The 19,628-nt window shown below is 36.2% G+C and overlaps 1 protein-coding gene across 1 annotated transcript in view; it reads left to right on the forward strand.

Annotated features, from left to right (window-relative positions):
- The first annotated feature begins 4,004 nt into the window (after positions 1 to 4,004).
- Mbnl3 (muscleblind like splicing regulator 3) overlaps positions 4,005 to 19,628 on the forward strand; it is a 50,049-nt gene continuing 34,425 nt past the window's right edge. The window contains exon 1 of the mRNA XM_013352435.2: positions 4,005 to 4,181. Within this exon, the coding sequence (XP_013207889.2) occupies positions 4,005 to 4,181 (177 nt within the window). The remainder of the gene's footprint in view (positions 4,182 to 19,628) is intronic.

Consider the following 19,628-nt stretch of genomic DNA (forward strand, 5'->3'; position numbering starts at 1 on the left):
GCTGTTTTCTAATTTTCTGAGAAATCGCCACACTGACATCCAAAGGGGTTGTACCAGCTTGCATTCCCACCAACAATCTAGAAGTGATCCCTTTTCCCCACATCCTCTCCAGCATAAGTTGTCATCAGTGTTTTTGATCTTGGCCATTCTGACAGGTGTAAGATGGAATCTCAGAGTTGTTTTGATTTGCATTTCTCTGATGACTAAGGATGTTGAGCATTGCCTTTAGTGTCTTTCAACCATTTTAGATTCCTCTGTTGAGAGTTCTGTTTAGGTCTGTGCTCCATTTTTTATTGGATTATTTGTTCTTTTGATGACCAATTTTCTTGAGTTCTTTGTTTATTTTGGAGATCAGACCTCTGACTGATGTGGGATTGGTGAAGATCTTTTCCCATTCTGTAGGCTGTCGTTTTGTCTCAAGGTGATCTTAAGAATATAAGTTTTTATGTATTGTCTTTCAAGTACAGTTGCGTGAGAGAGCTCCACATTTTCACCAGCTCCTTTTGTTGTTGTACCTCATTTCTTCTGAGCCAGCTCCCCAAATATTTTCACCCTGAAGGAAGACATGTGCTGGCTAGAACCATATCGAGGAATTGGCCAGGATCCCATTCAAGGTCATAGGCAAAATAAAAAATTCCTTTTTCTCCCACTCCCACTCGTCATGTTTAATAGAATGCATGGCCAGAGGCCAGTTCCTTTTTGATTTTTCATTTGTATAAGTTCAAAATTAAAATTTATAATTTATATCTGTGTCTCTACATGATGGGCCTCTGTAGAAAAGTCTTTCTCCAGATCTTCACTGTTTATGTTCAGAGCAAATCCTCAACCCTTATGAATATTCTTTTTGTGGTTGTTTCCTTTCATATATGTTCAGGCAGCCTATGTAAGTTAGTTGTAGGATTAAGTGTGAATGTAAACTTACACACTCCAGAGCACACTTTTTCATTTACTTTCCACAATATACTAAGCCACTTCAAATACGTCAACTGGCTTTACTCATGGAAATCAACTTAGTTAGCTAACAGTGCTGAGAGTTAATGTCTAAGGTGAATACAAGAAAGATTGGAATTACTTCCCATTACTCAATCTCATTACTCAACAGAGTTGCTCTTATTTTATATATTTACTGGTGTTGCTTCTGTGTCTCTTTAGACTTAGAAAAAGTTAATAGCTTCATCAGGCCATAATTCATATACTGTCCACTTTATTCACTTAAAGGGGACAATTTTTTCAGGGTTGGTAGCACACTCTTATCCCAGCATTTTGGAGGCAGTGGCAGCGGATCTCTGGGATTTCAAGAGCAGCCTGGTTTTATAGTGAGTTCCAGGACAACCAGAGATACATAGAGAAACCCTGTCTCAAAAAGTAGTAATAATAAAATAATAAATAGTTTATATTATGTTTAAAACTGTGTAAACATAACCACTAATTCACAACATTTCGTCCCTCCAAAAGGAGGTCCTTATGCTCATTACTCAGTAATCTGTTTTCTATTTCTGTGGCTTTTACTAGAAATAATTCACAGAATGAATCTTCCTATAATATGTTCACTATTCATCCACGTTGCAGCATGTCTCACCTTTCCATCCCTATTTCATTATGTAGATAAACTACATTTTGTTCATCCTTTCATCTCTTCATAGGTTGGTTCTACACTTTGGATTCGAGAATAATGTTTCTGTGAACACTGCTGGACTCTGAGGCCTTTTTCAATTATTTTAGATGTATACTGAAGCATTGAAGTGCTAGGTTGTATAGCACCGTCTAACATATCGAGAAACTATCAGAAATTTGTCATAACCACTGCTGCATTTTTTTTCATTTGCCCAACAACTGTAACCATTTAGTACATAGTTGTGTGCAATGCAATGTGAAGGGGTCTTCAGCACAGTGACAGTAACCCTGGAGCTTCTGTTGAAAGCCCATACTATGCCCCTAAGCCCAGTGTGGAGTAACTAACTGAAATTCCATATTCACAAGTAGCCATTAAGTTTTTCAGAAGGGCACTAGAAAATCCACTGTGGAAAGTGGTGAAATTAAGAACAGTTTGCTTCTGAAAGAGAACTGTAATACTTCCCAAGACATCAATGACCCCAAGTCTTTAATCACACACCAACTAGTTCAGTAAGCTGAAAGAACATGAATAAGTCACATACAACGCATTTTAGCAAACTTTCTCTGAAGGATTAGTCAGAGGGATAAAAACATGTTTTGCCATGGATAAGCTTACTTGCATTTCCTGGACATTTAATTTCTCAATGATAACTGAAAAGTTAAATAACATTGCATTTCTTCTGAACTATGGAAAAGACAAACAAACAGTGGTTGAACATGTATAAAAATTAAGTGAAGTATTTTCAAGAGCGTTAAGTCTACTTTGGATGACATTAACAAATAGTTCCTTTATTGGCTACTTAGAGCTGACTTTTGTTTTACTCTTCCTTCAGGATGTGTGCATAGTCTGTCGCCAGCAAATTAACCTTGCATGTTTCTTGCCAGTTGACTTGCTTGCCACTGTTGCTGTTTGACACTGAGATAACTGCAAATCTTCAAGCTGCATAATACCTAGCATGTTGCTCAGCGGTGCTTTCTATCTCACCTACTTGTGTATGTTGAAATCTTTCTTTCTTGAAGACTAACAAATAGCCCAGAAATATACCCAGGAAAAACCGACCTATATTCCCCAGGGAATTTTCTAAAATTGAAAGCACATTTTCTGCTTCCACCCCTCCCTTCACTTGAGATGAAGCGAGTCTCCAGCTAGTTGTGGCATCATTGTTTCATAGACGTTCCCATGCATACGTGTCACCTTTCAGAGAAATTCACATTTCCTCAGCAATTCCTGGGCTCGGAATTTTGACAGCAAATTATACAGGCTGCTATTGGTCGATAAGTTTAGTTTAAAGACAGATTCCTAGAGCCTCTAAAAACCAGACACACATACAAGTAAATTGAATATGTAAGGGGCTGTCATGGCATTTTCTGCATAGTGGACTCCACAATGAATTTCTACCCTGAACATATCAAGAAGTAAGCTATCATTTTTAAGAGATTGGAATGTTGCCCAGTTTTGCACTACAAGAGTATCTAAGCAGTTGCTTGCTTTTACTCTATAAAAAGTTCACACTGGGAAGTGCCCTTTTACTGATGTAAGTAAACTGGCTTCGGATTGCACTCGGTTGTAGTGTCAGTGTGTCAATGCTTCCTGTCCTACAGAGGATGCAGCTACTTTTCTTTCCAAGTCTAGAGTTTGAAAGGAAGCATTAGAGTGTTTTAGCTAATTTCATTTATTTTTTTCTTGCAGGTTCTGAAAAGTGCCTTTTCTGAAAACTCTGCTGCTTGGATTCTACTCTAGAGCTCTCTTTCCAAGCTCTCTCCCATACACCCTCCCCCACTCCCGCCCCTACAAAACTTGCTGTGCTTGTTCACTGTCAGCAACTCGCCCATTGATTTTTTTCTCTCATCCTCAGTTTTCTTAGTCATTTTCCCTCCCCTTGATTTTGCAAAACTATTTTTTAGGTTGTAACATCTTCCCAATCTTATTCTTTAGAGCAAAGTATTGGGAGACAGACTTTTCTCCCTTGATCTGAGACCATTCCACACAGTGAAGGGCAGCCAGCAACATATGCTTTTTGTAAGAATAATTGAAAACATCAACTAGACAGCATAGAATTCTTTTGAAAGTCTGCCAGTTATTTGAAGCAAATTCAGTAAAGGAACAAAATATAGTACTCAATATCTTAACCTTAATAGTTGCCTTCTTAGGACTTGGTCTCTAATTTGATTTTTGGTTATTCTGATGCAAAGTTGACTTAAGTAGCTTTTTGTGTTTGGCCAGATTAGGTTTGCCTTCACTGAGAAGCTAAGTGCTAAACAAACACATTCCATCAAAGCAACCTGCTCTCACTCCGCATTTGCTTCAGATTCACTGAGACTCCTCGAACCATCCACTGACAGGTTATTGTCTGAAGGAGGGTGCACTTGATTGCCATTTTGCTTTCAATATGGCAACTGTTAGTGTAGCTCTCATTCGAGATACCAAGTGGCTGACTTTAGAAGTTTGTAGAGAATTTCAGAGAGGAACTTGCTCTCGAGCTGATACAGAGTGCAGGTTTGCCCATCCGCCAAGAGTTTGCCATGTCGAAAATGGCCGTGTGGTGGCCTGTTTTGATTCTCTGAAGGTGAGTGCCGTGTGTATGCACCTAAGTACTTCAGTGTGTCCATTTCTAGACATTTAGAAGGAAAATGTGCTAGAAAAGTAAGATTAATAAGAGGATAAAATTACGTATTACTTGATTTAAGACAAGATGTAGCCTTTCTATATGTTGAACTAAACTAGTTGGAGACTCATTCTGCCATAGTTTATTTATCAAGATAGATATACTCATAAAACAAACACTCACAAATTTTTGTAGGACGGAGGTATTATATCCTTGCTGAAGTTTAGACTGATTCTCCATATATGTCTCTGTCTGGTCCGTGAATTACCATGTAGATCAGACTAGCCTTGAATTTGTAGCAACCCTCCTGCCTCTGCCTCCTGAGTTCTGGGATTGCAGGCATGCACCACCACACCTGACTAATTTACTATCTCATGAGATTTTCATTTCTACATAGAATTTAGATTTTAAAATTTTTATTAGAATTATTCATTTTATTTTATCTGTGTATATTTTGCCTACACGTGTGTAATTGGTACTTATGGAGTCCAGAAGAGGGCACCAGATCCCCAAGAACTGGAGTTACTGATAGTTGTGAACTACCATGTAGGTTCTTGGAATCAAACTTGGGTCCTCTGCAAGATCAACAAGTGCTTTTAAACACTGAGCCATCTCTGCAGCTCATGAAATTAGGATTTTTAATACAGTGATCAAAATTCTCATGCATCAAAGAAACTCTTTGATGAATTTTAGTATATATATATATATATATATATAGCTTATTATGCATACTAGTAATTTATAAATGCTTGAGATCAGTCAGCTTGCAGAGGACACATAAAATCAGATTAAGCATACAACTTAAAACCTCATTGTCTAGGAATTTTCGGCATATTGCTATAAAACTAGCTAGGACAACATAGTGAGACACTGTCTCAGAAGAAGGGTTTGTTTCTTCCTTCTTTCCTCATTCATGCTCTGCCTACAGTCTATTTCTTTCACTCTGTTGCTGCAGTACTCGTTTGTTCCTCGAGGCCAAAAAGAGCACTGAGCTAAGTAGTGACGTCTTTCATTCACCAGAGCACATGCAAGTCCAGGCATTGCAGTAGGCTTCCTGTCAGCTTGTTTCTGGAGATCTAGAATAGAGCCAGAACCTCACTAATCTCATCCTTGGGCTCCTTTTTCCCTCAAACCTTTGGTAACTTTTTCTTTAATAAATACAAAATCCCTTCACTACCTAACTTTCACAGTGTCTCTGGACATTCCAAAGAGACAACACAAACGAGAAACAGGTATAACTACAAAGTGAATCACGTGTATGGTTTTCTTGCAATTAGTGAATCGTTTGTTTTAGGGGCTATTAAAAAAGGTTCCATTTAGGTTGCATTATTTAGTGATGCAAACTCGTGGGTCCAAATCCATAGCTATGAGGCTGATTTTATTTCTAGAATTTAGACATCACTGTTCTGTTCTTCACTCTGTGATGGGGAATTCATTACAACCTATAGATTCTTTCTAGGCATCAGGGAACGAGGAATATGTGTGATCTCCTTAATCTTTGATATACTTTATGTCACTGTTCCTATTAAGGGCAAAAGAATTCTTACTATAAAGTAAACACATTGAGAAAAATAATATGAAAGGTGATTGTTTACAAAACACATACTGGACATTAAAGCTTGGAAAATGATTAATTCAAGTACTAAATAATGATTAATGAATATAAATACATCACTTAATTATTTTCATATGCTGTATACTCTCCTGGATCCTTTTCTCTTAAAATAATTCAGGCATTGTGTTAATATCTTGATGATCAGTCACACAAGATAAAGATGATTTACATAATTCTTACAGTTTTAATTTCTTTTCATGAAAACCTCTATATAAAGCCTTTTAATTAGTTTAAAAGGCTTTATATATTTAATTGGCCATTTAGATAGCACATTCATCAGAGTTCCATGGTTGTACAAAAGCTTTGTAGTTTTTTTATGTTGCTACTTACGCAAGATATGCATGAAAGTTATACTAAGATGAGGGTAATTGACCTATGCTGATTGTACTCCTATCATATGCACAACACACAAAGAACATACCTTAATGATTGCTGACACATTCGTTGCTCCTCTTGAATTTGTATAATTGAAGCACCATTAAAATTTATTTTTTTTCATCAGTGGTTAAAGAAATGAAGCAATCATTTGATGATTTGTGGGCTATGGGTTTTGTTTTTTGAGGTCATGCGTGTGTGCATGAGCGTGGGCATATGTGTCTGTATGTGTGTGTGTGTTTGTGCGTGTGTGTCCATTCCATTAGCACTAGCTACTCAACCAGATGATGATTCTTTGCCTACATAATAGGTACAAAAGATACTGTGTCCTATTTTCACCTCATGATGAGCAGAGGTCATAAAAATAGGAGGCTGAGCTGAATGGATGATCGTGCATTGTGCTTGAAGAGCTGTGCTCATAACTGCGTGAATGCTGCATGTTTAATGATGAAGGTTGTGCCATTTTCAGATAGGAGTCTAGCTTGTGAAGCCTGTAGACTAATTCTCAGCTACATAGATGAGTCTCATGTCATGTTGCTATGCCACTTATTTTTACTCAGTTGCCCTGTCTTCTTGGTACATTCATTTCAAAACTTCCCTTTGGTATTGTTTAACCCATTTTATACTGATTCCCTGGCATTGCATGCTGTCATTGATTTAGATTGATATTTTAAATGAATTCCTCTTAGGTTTAACAAAAGATCATCTGTCGTTATTTTCATAGCCAGTTTACTCTGCATCAAAATTATCAGGCATATCTTGAATCTTCCACTCTATTCTTGAAGCAGTGTATGATATCATCTACCTGCTATGCAGGAAATACATAAGTACTTTTAGTATTTCATTATAGCAGATCAACAGAAACCATACCCACCTGTCATAGTCGGTACTTTGGTAGTTTTGTAAAAACTACTTACTACTTAAGCCGTAAGAACAGTCATACTCAAAGTATAATTATGTTAATCCATATGCATTTGTAAATGATGGAAACTGGGAGAGTAATTCACACAAAAGACATCTAAAGTATGTCTTCACACTTCATGTATGATTACAAGCACAGTGATAATATAACAAGTGAAATTTGTCATTAAGGCATATAACTCTATCCTTGTAGGTATCAATCAACCCTATGATCCATATGTTCTATATTTAGAGCCACCAATCACAGCAGCTTTTACTAGCTTAAAACTTAAGTATTTGGGAGTTAAGGCTTAGCACAGTGGTTGTTTACCCAGCACGGTGAAGGCCCTGGGTTCAATCTCCAGCACCTCACACAAAAAGACTATTTTGACTGAATATGTGCTCATCCATGTTTGCGTAGGCACAACTTGCCAAAAGTCAGACTCTTTGCAACATAAGCTTAAGGTTTACACAAGACACAGAACCACTTATGAACTCCGGCTGTGAGGTTTGCCTATACTATAAAGAGAGTCACGGAAAATAATGCCTGAGTTTAAAATATCTTCTTTGATATTGTCCTTAGAAAGGAATAATCCTTCATTTATAATAGTCTTTTGGGAAATTTTTTTTTAAAAAATCTCTTGAATGAAAAATAGATTCATGATTAGTACCCAAACAGTCTCAGTTTATTTCAATGTTTTGTTTTGAAATAAATTTAGACTTACAGAACAATCACAAAAATAATCGAAGCTCTCCCTGCACACTCCACCCAGATTCCTCTACTGTCAACAACTTATTCATAATAAAATTATCAAAACCAGAAAATTAGCACTAAGCAAAGCACCTAAAGTAGGGACTTTATTTAAATTTCCCCAAAGGCTCAGTGGTTCAGATAATTGAAGAAGTTCTCATGTCCATAGTATTTCAAAGAAAAGTAGGAAATTGAGAATTTTGGCTGCTGAAAGACTATTCAATTAAAATCTTTTTACCATTTATACATGAGGAAACTGGAGTTAGTGAGAAAGAGTTAATTTCTCAAGATCACTGCGAAATTATCAGAAGAACCTGATGATTCCAATCATTTGAATCATTATCACATGAGAAGAAAAAATGGAGAAAATGTCAAAAAGGCATTTTAATTAAGGTTTATGGTTCATTTTTAGCTCTCATTCTGGGGTTATTGTTGAGATGGGGTCTTAGATGTAGCCCACACTATTCTCTAATTCTAAACAATTCTTCTGACTCAGCCTCCCAAGTGCTGAGATTACTGATATGAGCCTTAATGCCTGACTCATACTCTTAGTTTATTGTTAATCATTTAGACTCTTTGTTCCAAAATGTAGAACAGAAAGGAGATGCTGTTGGCTTACAAAGTTATTTAACGTTATGATGATAGCTTTGTTCAAGTCCCAAACAACAGAACAACTGGGCTGTCTCTGTTCCCTTTACCTTTCTTTTTCCCAAACACTGCATTGTTCCGTTCGCTAACCAGATTGATGGTTGATTTTTTATAATGCTCCCTGATGTCTGATCTTGTTATGTACTTACTAGTAAAGTGCTCTGGTTAGCTGGTGATATCTGTTACCAATCACCTGGATATTGTAGTAGCTATTAAACCATAAAATAGATTATTTAAAAAAAATACCTTCAACTTTAATTGACTTTACTTAAAGTGCAGTTTTATAGGACCATAGCTCAAGGTCATTGCTCTCCTTCCTTGCAGCAAGGTTGCAGTTGGGCATTTGGTGATATGTAACTCAGGATTAGAACAGGAAAGTATTTGCCAAATGCAATTTGATTATATCATTCCCATGTGATAGGAGAAACTTGAAAATCTGAAATCAAAAAAACTGTATTATACGTCAGGCCCTTGGTTATCAAGAAACTCTTCCATGTTAGGGCAATATAAAAACAATTTTGTTGCTGAGTGGCAGTGGCACATGCCTTCAATCCCAGCACTTGGGAGTTTGAGGCTAGCCTGGTCTACTAGAACTAGTTCCAGGACAGCTAGGACTGTTACACAGAGAAGCCCTGTCTCAAAAAAAAAAACAAATAAATAAATAAATAATTTTGTTTCTCTTAACATAGCTCTATAAATTCATTGCAAAAATATCAAATGGAAAAAATAAAGCATATTTAACAAATGGTGCTGGCATAACTGGATATCAACATGTTGAATGAAAATAGACCTATATCTATCATCATGCATAAAACTCAAGTCCAAATGTAAATACTGTCATTTTCCAAATCATTTTTTGTGAACTGTGTCTAGCAGGTACTTAAGTACATTTGGAACTTGGGGATAGTTTTTTAGGAAGATGATTTTGTACCCAGAGAATAATTTTTTTTTACTGCTCATTCCCTCCCCAAGAAATAAACTTTCTGCCTGTACCATCTTTAAAGTTACTTTTTTCTCAAAATTCTGTGTAATTTGATCTTCAACTTACAGGCTTATGTAAATGGAGGTTTCTCTCCTGCCTGTCAGATCCCAAATAACCACTCTGAGGCTTAATATTAATTACAAACTGTTTGGCCTATTAGCTCAGGCTTATTATCAACTAGCTCTTTCAACTAAACCCGTTTCTAATAGTCTATATTTTCCCAAGAAGCTCATGAGTTGTTACCCCACATCTTATTTCTCTGGGAGCTGTGTCTCCCAGACTCTCCCTTCTTTGTCCCTTTTATAGATGCTTTATTTCCAGCCTGGCTCTATTCTGCCTGGCTATTGGCCAAATCAGCTTCTTTATTAACTAATGGTATAAGACATACGCACAGCACACAGAAGGGCATCCCACATCAAGCTTTTGTGATTGAGAGAAATTATAGCCATCTGCTATCATTAGCATTTCATTTTCCTGTGTGTATTTAACTACGTAATTGGTGTTGGGTTTTTGAAATCTATTTTTGTGATTATTATTGTATAACCTGGATATATAATCTTGTTTAAAGTTTTAGCATTATTTAGTTTTCCATTTTTTATAATTTTTTAAAAATTTTTAGAGAGGTTCTATGTATCTCCAGCTGTCCTAGAACTCACAGTGTAGACTAGCCTGGCCCGAAACACACAGAAAACCACTACCTCTATCTCCTGAGTGCTTGAGTAAATGTGTAACTCTCATGCCCAGCATGTTTCAGTGTTTTTTTATTCCTAAACTGCCAGTTACCTTAGCCGAGGTCAAGTTCATTGTCAGATGTAATTACACATTTTAAGTTATACTTTCACATTTTTTATACTTTCTGTCTTGATGTTATTTTTTAAGCCAATAAATGATTCCATTTTGTTCATGCTTTATTTTTTAAATGATCCTCCTGTATCTGGGCTTAACCACATAGTCCCTGGAGATAGACTAAATCATTTTTATATCTTTTTAATTTTTTTTGAAGTCAGGGTTTCACCTTGTAACAGTCCTAACTGTCCTGGAACTAGCTCTTGTAGACCAGGCTGGCCTCAAACTTATGGAGATCTACCTGCCTCTGCTTCCCAAGTACTGGGATTAAAGGCGTGCGCCACCACCACTTGGTTGTATCTTGTTTATGATACATTTGTGCAATATTATGTACTGTCATGCCTAATCTTATTTAGTTAAAGAACATATGGATATAGTATCATTCATTAGAAATAGTTTTTCAGCTATGACTTTTTCAAAGGCATTTATTAAATGTATGCTTCCAGCTGAATGTTTTCTATCATAAATGGACTTTTTTGTTGAAATTCATTTTTGACACACTAGAAGTTGGTATAAAAATAACTTTTAGTCCTATCCACTTTCTTCTGGGTAAAGAATAGACAGTGAAGATAGTTTCCAAACTGTTAAAATTGTGCCTAAATTTGAAAGTATAGAGCCCACGGTAGATACAACAAATCCCCTAAACCAAGCCATATTGTGAATGTTGGACACAATTCACTGACAACCTACATAGTAGCAATACTCTATATTTTCTGCATCAAAATGAACAGATTGTGCTGTTGCCTTTTTGCATTGCTGGGAATGGAATCCAAGGCCTCTTGCCTGTAGCCATCAGTTCTGCCAGTGAGCTGTTTTCACAGGCCTTGCTTTCTGTTGTTTTGTTTTGTGATGGAGTTTGACTGAGCTCAGACTGGCTTCCAGCTTCTAGGCCTCCTTCTTTAATGATTTCAAGTGCTAGTGATACAGATTTATTCTCTTTTTGGGGGCTTCAGAACACTTTCTCCCTCTGTGACTTCATATTCTTTATTTAGCTTGTTTTATACCCTGGAATACATTGTGTGGATAGCATTGTACTATCCCTAATCTTTGACCCAGAGATAAGATTGTTTTAAGACTACATTGTCACATTGTGTTCAAATATTTGTTCATGGGCCTATTTGTGAAAGATAGTAATAGTAACACAAGAATTTGAGGATTTTTGACATCTTCAAGAGCACTGCAATTTTGTTCTAAGGATTTCAAAAATAACCTAATCCCCCAAGATTGTTTTTCTTTTGTTAATGCTTATCAGTTACATGAACTTCAATTTTCTTTTAGCCTCTCTAATAGCGTAGTTTGCTTCCTTTATTTTTAGTACTCAAGCAAGTTAGTTATATGGAAATAAATTTAAAGGGCAGGGTCTGCAGCTCAGTGATTAGGAATATATTTCATACTTGCAAGACCCCAATTTTCATCCCCAGCACAGAAAAAAAAATTAGTTCTGGAAACAAATTTGGTCTTAAACATAACTGACAAACATTAAAATTATGAACATTTTCATTCTGCCAGTACATAGCGTTGAAGAAAAGATACTGTCTTGTTTTTCAAGAATGCCCGAGAATCGTCTTGCTAAATGCTTCTTTCTTTGGTGAATTACAAATGTAACCATTAGAATATTTGGAATGTGATATGATATCAGCAAGTGTCAATACATAGAGAAAATGTTACCTTAGACTAACAGCTCTGAGAAGGGCTCATTGTGTGGCCTTGAGTAAATCATGAGAATCCTGCTACCCGTGTTTCTCTTCAAACAACAGCCTTTGGTGGCATATACTTTGGAGGGCTATTTGTGGTTCTTTACCAAAATTTTTATAAATGTCAGGAGTTATTTAATGCTTAAAGTTCTGTTGTATCCTTTGGAAGTTCTTATGGATTCAATTCCCAAAGACATGATTTGTTTAACAAACATTTACTGAAACATCTTACTTACTAGGCAGTGATTGGGCTCAGTACTGTACAGAACACAAAATTATGGAAGGCGTGACTCTTGCAGGAGCTCTTAGTATAAGGCTGCTCTATCATGTACCATAAGCCATGTATTATCTCACAGTTAAAAGAGTCCACAGGAAGGACAGGACTGGGATTATGTCCAGCTGTAGAGATTAAAGACACAGTCATGGAAGAAGTGTGTTTGAAGTATTCTTTGAAGAAGGTATAGGTAGACATTCAAGTCAGAAAGGAAAAGCTAAGCAAAGTCAGAAGGGGAAAACTGGAGTGTCTGGGGAGTTCGGTGTTAAGTTTAGACAGGCCTGAGCATAGAGCTTGAACTGGAGAGGAGTGGGCTTAAAATTCAGTGACTATGGTGAAGGATGTGACTCTATGGTAGAGTCCTTGCTTAGCAAGTACAAGGCTCTGAGTTTTGTCTCCAGCACACACAGAAACAGTACAGAGCTAGGACTCTAGGCTTTATTTTATAGCTCTGAGAAGTCTAGAATATTTTTATAAATGAATATATATGTATATATGTGCTATGTATATATGTATGTATGTTTGGTGTGATAATCCAGTAAACTTTAAGCATAAATTTGTATAAAATGTTTGGAATTGCATTTGATCACACACAGGTAGCTTACTAATCAAAGTACTATTGAAATCATTATTAATGATAATGAGGTCATTCTTCAAAGGATTTTTTGACAAACATGATTGCCTACTTTGATAAACACATACGTATACTTAAACTGATAACTTACTCTAAATACTCCGTGATGCTTGTAATTCTTGGAGTCTGAGCATAGGAAGGCAAAAAAAAAAAATTTCCAATAAAGAAGTCCATACATTGACACTTCAAAAAGTGTTCAATAATTGCAATTTAGTAACAAGAACCTCCTTTGAAATGAATTAGGAAGATATTAAGAGAGTAGCTTGAAGATAGAAGTTTAAGGAAGAGTATCTAGGTAGGCTTATGAGTTATGCTGAGTTTTTTTAAGTGAGTAAATCTCTTTTTACTTTCTCCATCTTTCTGGCCATTCCTAGATAGCAATGTCTGGTATTCAAAATAAAATATTCTGAGGCCATGTGAAATACTCTGTAACCAAGATATGAGCCAGTTTAAGCAGCTGACTCTACTTTCTTTCAAAAACAGGAAAGATAAGAGGGACATTTTGGCCAGTGCCTGTAGTTCCTGAATTTGGGAGTTGGAGACTGAAGCATCAAAAACTCAGGGACATTTTAGGCTATATAATGAGTTCCTGCCCACCTTCCTTCTTTTTCCCCCAATTTTCCTATTCTCCCACTAGAGAAACAGGTAAGGAAAAAATGCTATAAGTCACAGATTATAAAAGGTAAGAAGGGAAGCAAGAAAGGAAGAAACGAGGAGCCACAAAAGGATAGTAGAAAACATCTATTTAGGCAGTCTTTTTATTTTGAAATAATTTAGCTCCAGTATTACCATGTTTGAAACCAAACTATAATGAAAATGTAATGAGGAAATCACATACTTCAATGTGTTTGGGGAGGGGAACAAAGAAAGACCCTTCTCCCGGAGAGAGAATTCCTTATATCATTTTGCCATTTGAAACTGCTCTGCTTTCCACAAAAAAGCAAAGGCAAAACCGTGATGAGTGATGCCTTAGGGAAACCGTAAGTCTCCCCATCAAACTTGCTCTTCCTCCTCAGTACCATGGATATCCTGGTCACCTTGGCTTCCTCTCCTGGTTTCCCACACCCTCAACAGGCTTCATGTCCCAGAATTCCTTCAGTCTTTCCTTAGTCTCTGCAACTTCAGGATAGATGAGACTGACCTTCGTGGGTAAGTTCCATGAGGTCTTTGGAGCTAAACTGGGTCCTCTTTGTTTTTTCATCCATATCTTGACACAGTCTTTTTAATATGAGAGGTGCTTAGTATCATATTTGTTCTTTGATCAGGGAGAAAGCAATGTAGTTTGATGCATGTTCGTATTTTCTTTTGGTTGCTCGAAAGCTCTGCACTACATTTGGGGCCCAGTGATGAACTTTACTTTACATTTGAAATACATTGATATAATTATCAAATTTTAAAAATGAATATCGTGTCATTCCTGCTGTGAATGACTTACTCTTTGGACCTGATGTAATGACCTTATTGGAAAAAAAATACCTTTCTTGTAAGTTATTTCCAAGAAGAATATACTTGTATAAATAGAAATAGAGTTGGTCAACACGGGAAGAGTTGCTTTTTTTGCAGTTCATTAAACCCCTAGGTAGTTTTTATTTAGATATGTTATTGTATTCTGAGCACTTCTGTTTTGGGAACTGGAGATCTCCATTTAAAATCGGTTTCCAGTGATAATCATATCATATTGTGCATTCAGTACACTTACTTTTCAATCTAAAGTAAAAGTAAAGAACAAATGAATTAAATGCAGCTACAACTAATCTTAATACAAAATGGAAAAAGAAAAAAATAAGCAAAAATTGTTGATACTTTCTTCACTATTTTAAAGAGGATGAAAGTATGTAGCTCAGCGGTAGCATGGTTAAAGCTCTTGACTCTTTACCTAGTACTATGCAGGAAAGAGGATGGCGTGTGTGTGTCCACGTACATGTCCATGTATGTACATGCAGAGACCAGAGCAGGACTTTGGGTGTCTTCCTTTAGCTCTCTGTCATAATGCCTGGAGACACCAGCAAGGGAGCTCTCAGGATTCGGCTGTCTCCAGGGCTACAGATAAACTTTGTATCCAGTGCTTGCTTTGCGGGTTAGGAATCTGCTGATCCTCAGTTTTAGATTATCCATATTGAGACACTGTAGTCAGCATTGGGCTGTTACTTTTAAGGTAAAAGCATTTTCTTGCCTTTACGTCACATTTTCCAGATATGTTTCTAAGCAATGAAGAGAAGGGCTAATGTTTTCAAATGACTGGGACTTTCTGAAGCCATTGAAGGTATGAATTTAAGGAGAGCTGGGGAGCGTTTTCTCTTCCATTTGGGTCCTCAACAAACATTCAGAAAAGCACTCTGGCAATGATGTAGAGCAAATATGTTCACCATGGAACCAGAGCTCTCATGTACTTACTTTCCATTATAATTAATAGGCCTATTTTTGTAATCAGAAACTGAATTGATTTTCTAGGAACTTTGAGAAGCCCAATCTTTCATTTAGTGATCTACATTGGCTACTTGTGCGTCACTGCTAGCACCACGTCAGATTCGTGGAATAAAAATAGGAAACTCTTCATTGTGGCCTTTTATGATTCGAATTATCAGTAACAGGAAAATTCTTGATAAATAGCTAAATCTATTATTCGATGAATAGGACAGTATGCCCTGAAGGTACAGGGTCACAAAAGTAGCTTCATCTGGGCACTTGCCGTAAATGTGTGTTCCCTTGCCTCATCCAATACCTGCCGGAAAAGACAATCAAGAGGTATTTGTGGCCTAGTGTTTTTCAAGAAACCCTCCTGGTGGTTCCGATGATCACAAATATTTGAAAAACTTTAGAGAAAACTATGACTATAAATTATAACAACTCAAGATGATATTTCAATGCTGCAGAACCTTTGTTGTTCCTCCCCTCTTGTTCAGATGTGGGAGAACATGGTGTCTGATTCACAGGACTCAGACCCTTGGAAAGCCGGCTACATTTTCCTAAACAAAGCACCACAGTGTTTATCATATGAGGGAAGTTTCTGAGAACTTCTTCAATTAAGACAGTAGTTTACTGCTTCACATCCTGACATTCCTTAAAATTCTTTGATCATAGAACTTTATTTTGGTGGGCCATATAGAAACTTCTTATGGAGTTTTGTGTAGGTGACTAGCCAAGAAGGATATTTTTGGATAAATGTGTGAAATTGAAAAGAAATAATATTGTTCTAGCCATGTATCTGTTATAATGCTTTAGAAAGGCTAGTGAATTTCTGTATCTCTGATTCTCTGTTTTCAATATTATGGACCTACAAACTTTTATAAGCAGAAAGTGGGAGGACAAAATTGGTGTGCATTTGTATGTGTGTATTTTCATATGATATGTATATACATATCATTTATGTCTATAAATATGTAATAATTAAGAAGTTTTGCCTTCTTTACAATATGAATCAATCTTAGCTTCCAAAAGGTTGGCCTGTTGATAGGAAAAATGGGAAATGAGTTGACTCTTTAATAACCATATTTAAAATGAGATTCAACTTTTACTTAACCACTTTATATAATATTTAAAATCCATTTACTGTATATAATCATTAGTATTTTAGCCACACTTAGTGTCTTCTTTTATAATATACTCTTTTGCAGGGAGGTTTAAGGGTTTTTATTTAAGAATTTCACGCACACATATATATAACATATTTTGATCAATATGTCCCATTCCCTCCCCTCCAATCCTTTCCATGCCCCACCACCACAGCTAGTCCCTCCCAATTTCATCTGTTCCTTTTGTGTACTATTTTTATTATTATAAAATCTGTTTATTGCTTCATCCTTCTCACTAATCGGAAACTACTAATGACTTGTCATATTTTGTCTCTTTTTAATAAATGTTCTAAATAGAATACAATACTGGCCACAATAATGTTAGGAAAACTGTATCAATCAAAGATTGTGATGTTCTATGCTTTTGTGTGTAATAAAAATGATTTATATATTGCATTAGTATTCAAACATAATTTTCTGTTGTGTTAATTTTCAGAAGTTTTGTTTTTTATATGTTCTGAATTCTGGGACTAGATCCTGGGGCTTTTGGCATGCTGGCAAGTGCTCTACCACTGAGGATTGCTCTAGGCTTTGTTACTCCTAAATCATAAGTAGGCCTTTGTAATAATAGAAGAAGAATTAGTCTCTTGAGTACTAGTTTCTTGACAGTTGAAGAGGAAAGAGCAAAGGTTATATGAAGTGAATTAGAAAAATGAGAGTAATATGTGTCTCTGCTTTTTTATGTTCTTCTCCTCCACCTACTATAAATAACGCTAAGATGTGGTAGCAGCAATTGCTTAATAGTAATATCTAGTTCTCATAAGAAAGACCTCATTTTTAACATTATGTATAAATAATTGGTCTAGGCATTTGATAATTTATATTACTTATATAATCAAGAGCTATATAGAATATAAAACATTGCTTACAATAGAGAGCTAAAATGATACAAGTACTTGTAAATTATCAGGCTGTTTATAACTAATTATAAACTAGTATTTTAGTTTTATTGAAAAAAGTAATAAGATACATTTTTCATATGATATTATTTCCAAAACATAGTAATTTTCCTAGTCTCTATGGTTATTCAAAAACCTACAAAGTATATTGAATTAGGAATTATTTGCAAACTAATATGATTTGAAATAATTACAATCTAGTGCACTTGGATTCCAGTTTAGCCTTCTTTCCAGTAAAATCTGCATTCATATTGAAATTTATTCCTTCTTAGTTTAGGAAAAATACATTGGCAGTATGAATAGTCCATTAGTTTTCTGTTGCTACTACAAAAACACCTTAAAAGAAGAAAAGATGTATTTTGTCTCACACTTTCAGAGACTTTCAGAGGTTTTTGTCTGCTCTCTGTTTTTGGATCTTTTAAGTCCTGTGATAAAAAACTTGTGGCAAAGGAAGCCTGCCCACCTTATGAAAGTCAAAAAGAAAATATAGATAGATGATAGATAGATAGATAGATTAGATAGATAGATAGATAGATAGATAGATAGATAGATAGATAGATAGATAGATGGATAGATAGATAGAGGAGGAGACAGAGAGAAATCTTGAAGGAGAAAGGGAGATTGTGACTGGTTGAGGTCTCAAAATTGACTTCTAGTAAACATTCCAAGTGATTACAATTGGACCTAATATCCCAAAGTTTGTCACTTGCCAGTAGAGTTACCATCTTGGTGGTAAGATTATTCACATGACCCTTTCATGAATATTGCAGATTCAAACCAAAATAATCAGTTATAAATGGTTGATTCTCATAATAATGGCTATGTCATTGTTCTTGGGTTTTTGTTGTTATGCTATCTCTAAAAGTATGCATTTCAGTGTGTTCAGTTGCTCAATCACTTATCATACGAGCCAGATTCTTGACATCAGCAAATGTCTATAGCACCATATGTTTTAAAAGTTGTAGAAAAGAACAAAATGATAAATTGAAGAGTAGATATGTGTACATTACTGATGTATTTACATGATATAACCACCTCCTCATTTATATCTGAAAATCACAAAGTTCACGGCACTATGTTTTTGGTGGGGGAAGGCTTTTGTGAGATACTGTGAATGTTTTATTTGATTTGCCATTTGCCTCTGCTCTTACAAGAATGGAATACTTCAGAAGAACAATCTGTACTGTTCTTTTCAAAATGAGGTTGAACTTTTGTCCCCTTTGGAGTTTTTCTCCACTTTGTGAAAATGTTGAACCTTCAGCACTCAAACACTTGTGATCAGAGTAAGCCTACACAGAATGAAAACAATATGTTTTTAAAGTTCTTCCCTTAGGGTGGTAAAAATGGTCACAAAGTGCCAATCTTTCCCCACTGATTCTCTCTCTCAGCAGAGTTTTGCTGGGCTGTTCCTTTTGCTGGGCCTTGTGGCTTGTGCTTAAGCTCCCATGACCCAGCTCCTGAAAATTGAACATTGTTTCTCCCTTACAAATTGACAAAGAGCTGAAATGGTGTTGAAAGAGGACTAATCATTCCACTTTAGGACAGATGGAAGACTTTCTTTTTCGTTTCAGTGACTGACTAGTTGCTGTATGTTTTTGTGTCCCCCTTCCTTTTAAATGTGTGTTTGTGTGTGTGTGTGTGTGTGTCTGTATGAATGTGTTGGACGTGCATGTGCATGTACATGTGGAGGCTAGAAGTTGATGTCCTGTGTCTTTCTCTACCATTCTCTCCCTTGATCTTGAGACAGAATCTTTATTTTTATGAACATGGGGTACATGCTTTGGAAGACTGCCTGGTCAGCAAACTCTGGAGATCCACCTGATCCACTTCCCTGGTCCTGAGGTTATAGAAAAATGGGTTTCCTTGTGTTATTTTCATAAATATGCATCTTTATACTTTTTGTTGTTTGTTTCCTCCCTCTGTCCTCTCCTATTCTCCATGTCATGGCTGGTCCCTTTGTTGCCATCTGCTTTCATGCCCCTCTTACTCCTTTACACTCCTGTTTTCCCTACCGTCTCCTTTTAGATCTCTTCCTCACCTGTCATGGTGTTGGCAGAGGCTGCTTGTTCATTTCCCAGCTACCCAAACCAAAAATAATCTCACAGAAACTATATAAACTGTAATATTGTTTGACTTAAGCTTAAGCATATTTCTAGCTAGCTCTTACATCTTAAATTAACCAAGTTCTATTATTTTATATTTTACCAGGGGGATCGTG

This window comes from Microtus ochrogaster, linkage group LG10, assembly GCF_000317375.1.
Source record: "Microtus ochrogaster isolate Prairie Vole_2 linkage group LG10, MicOch1.0, whole genome shotgun sequence".
In the NCBI taxonomy this organism is placed as follows: domain Eukaryota; kingdom Metazoa; phylum Chordata; class Mammalia; order Rodentia; family Cricetidae; genus Microtus; species Microtus ochrogaster.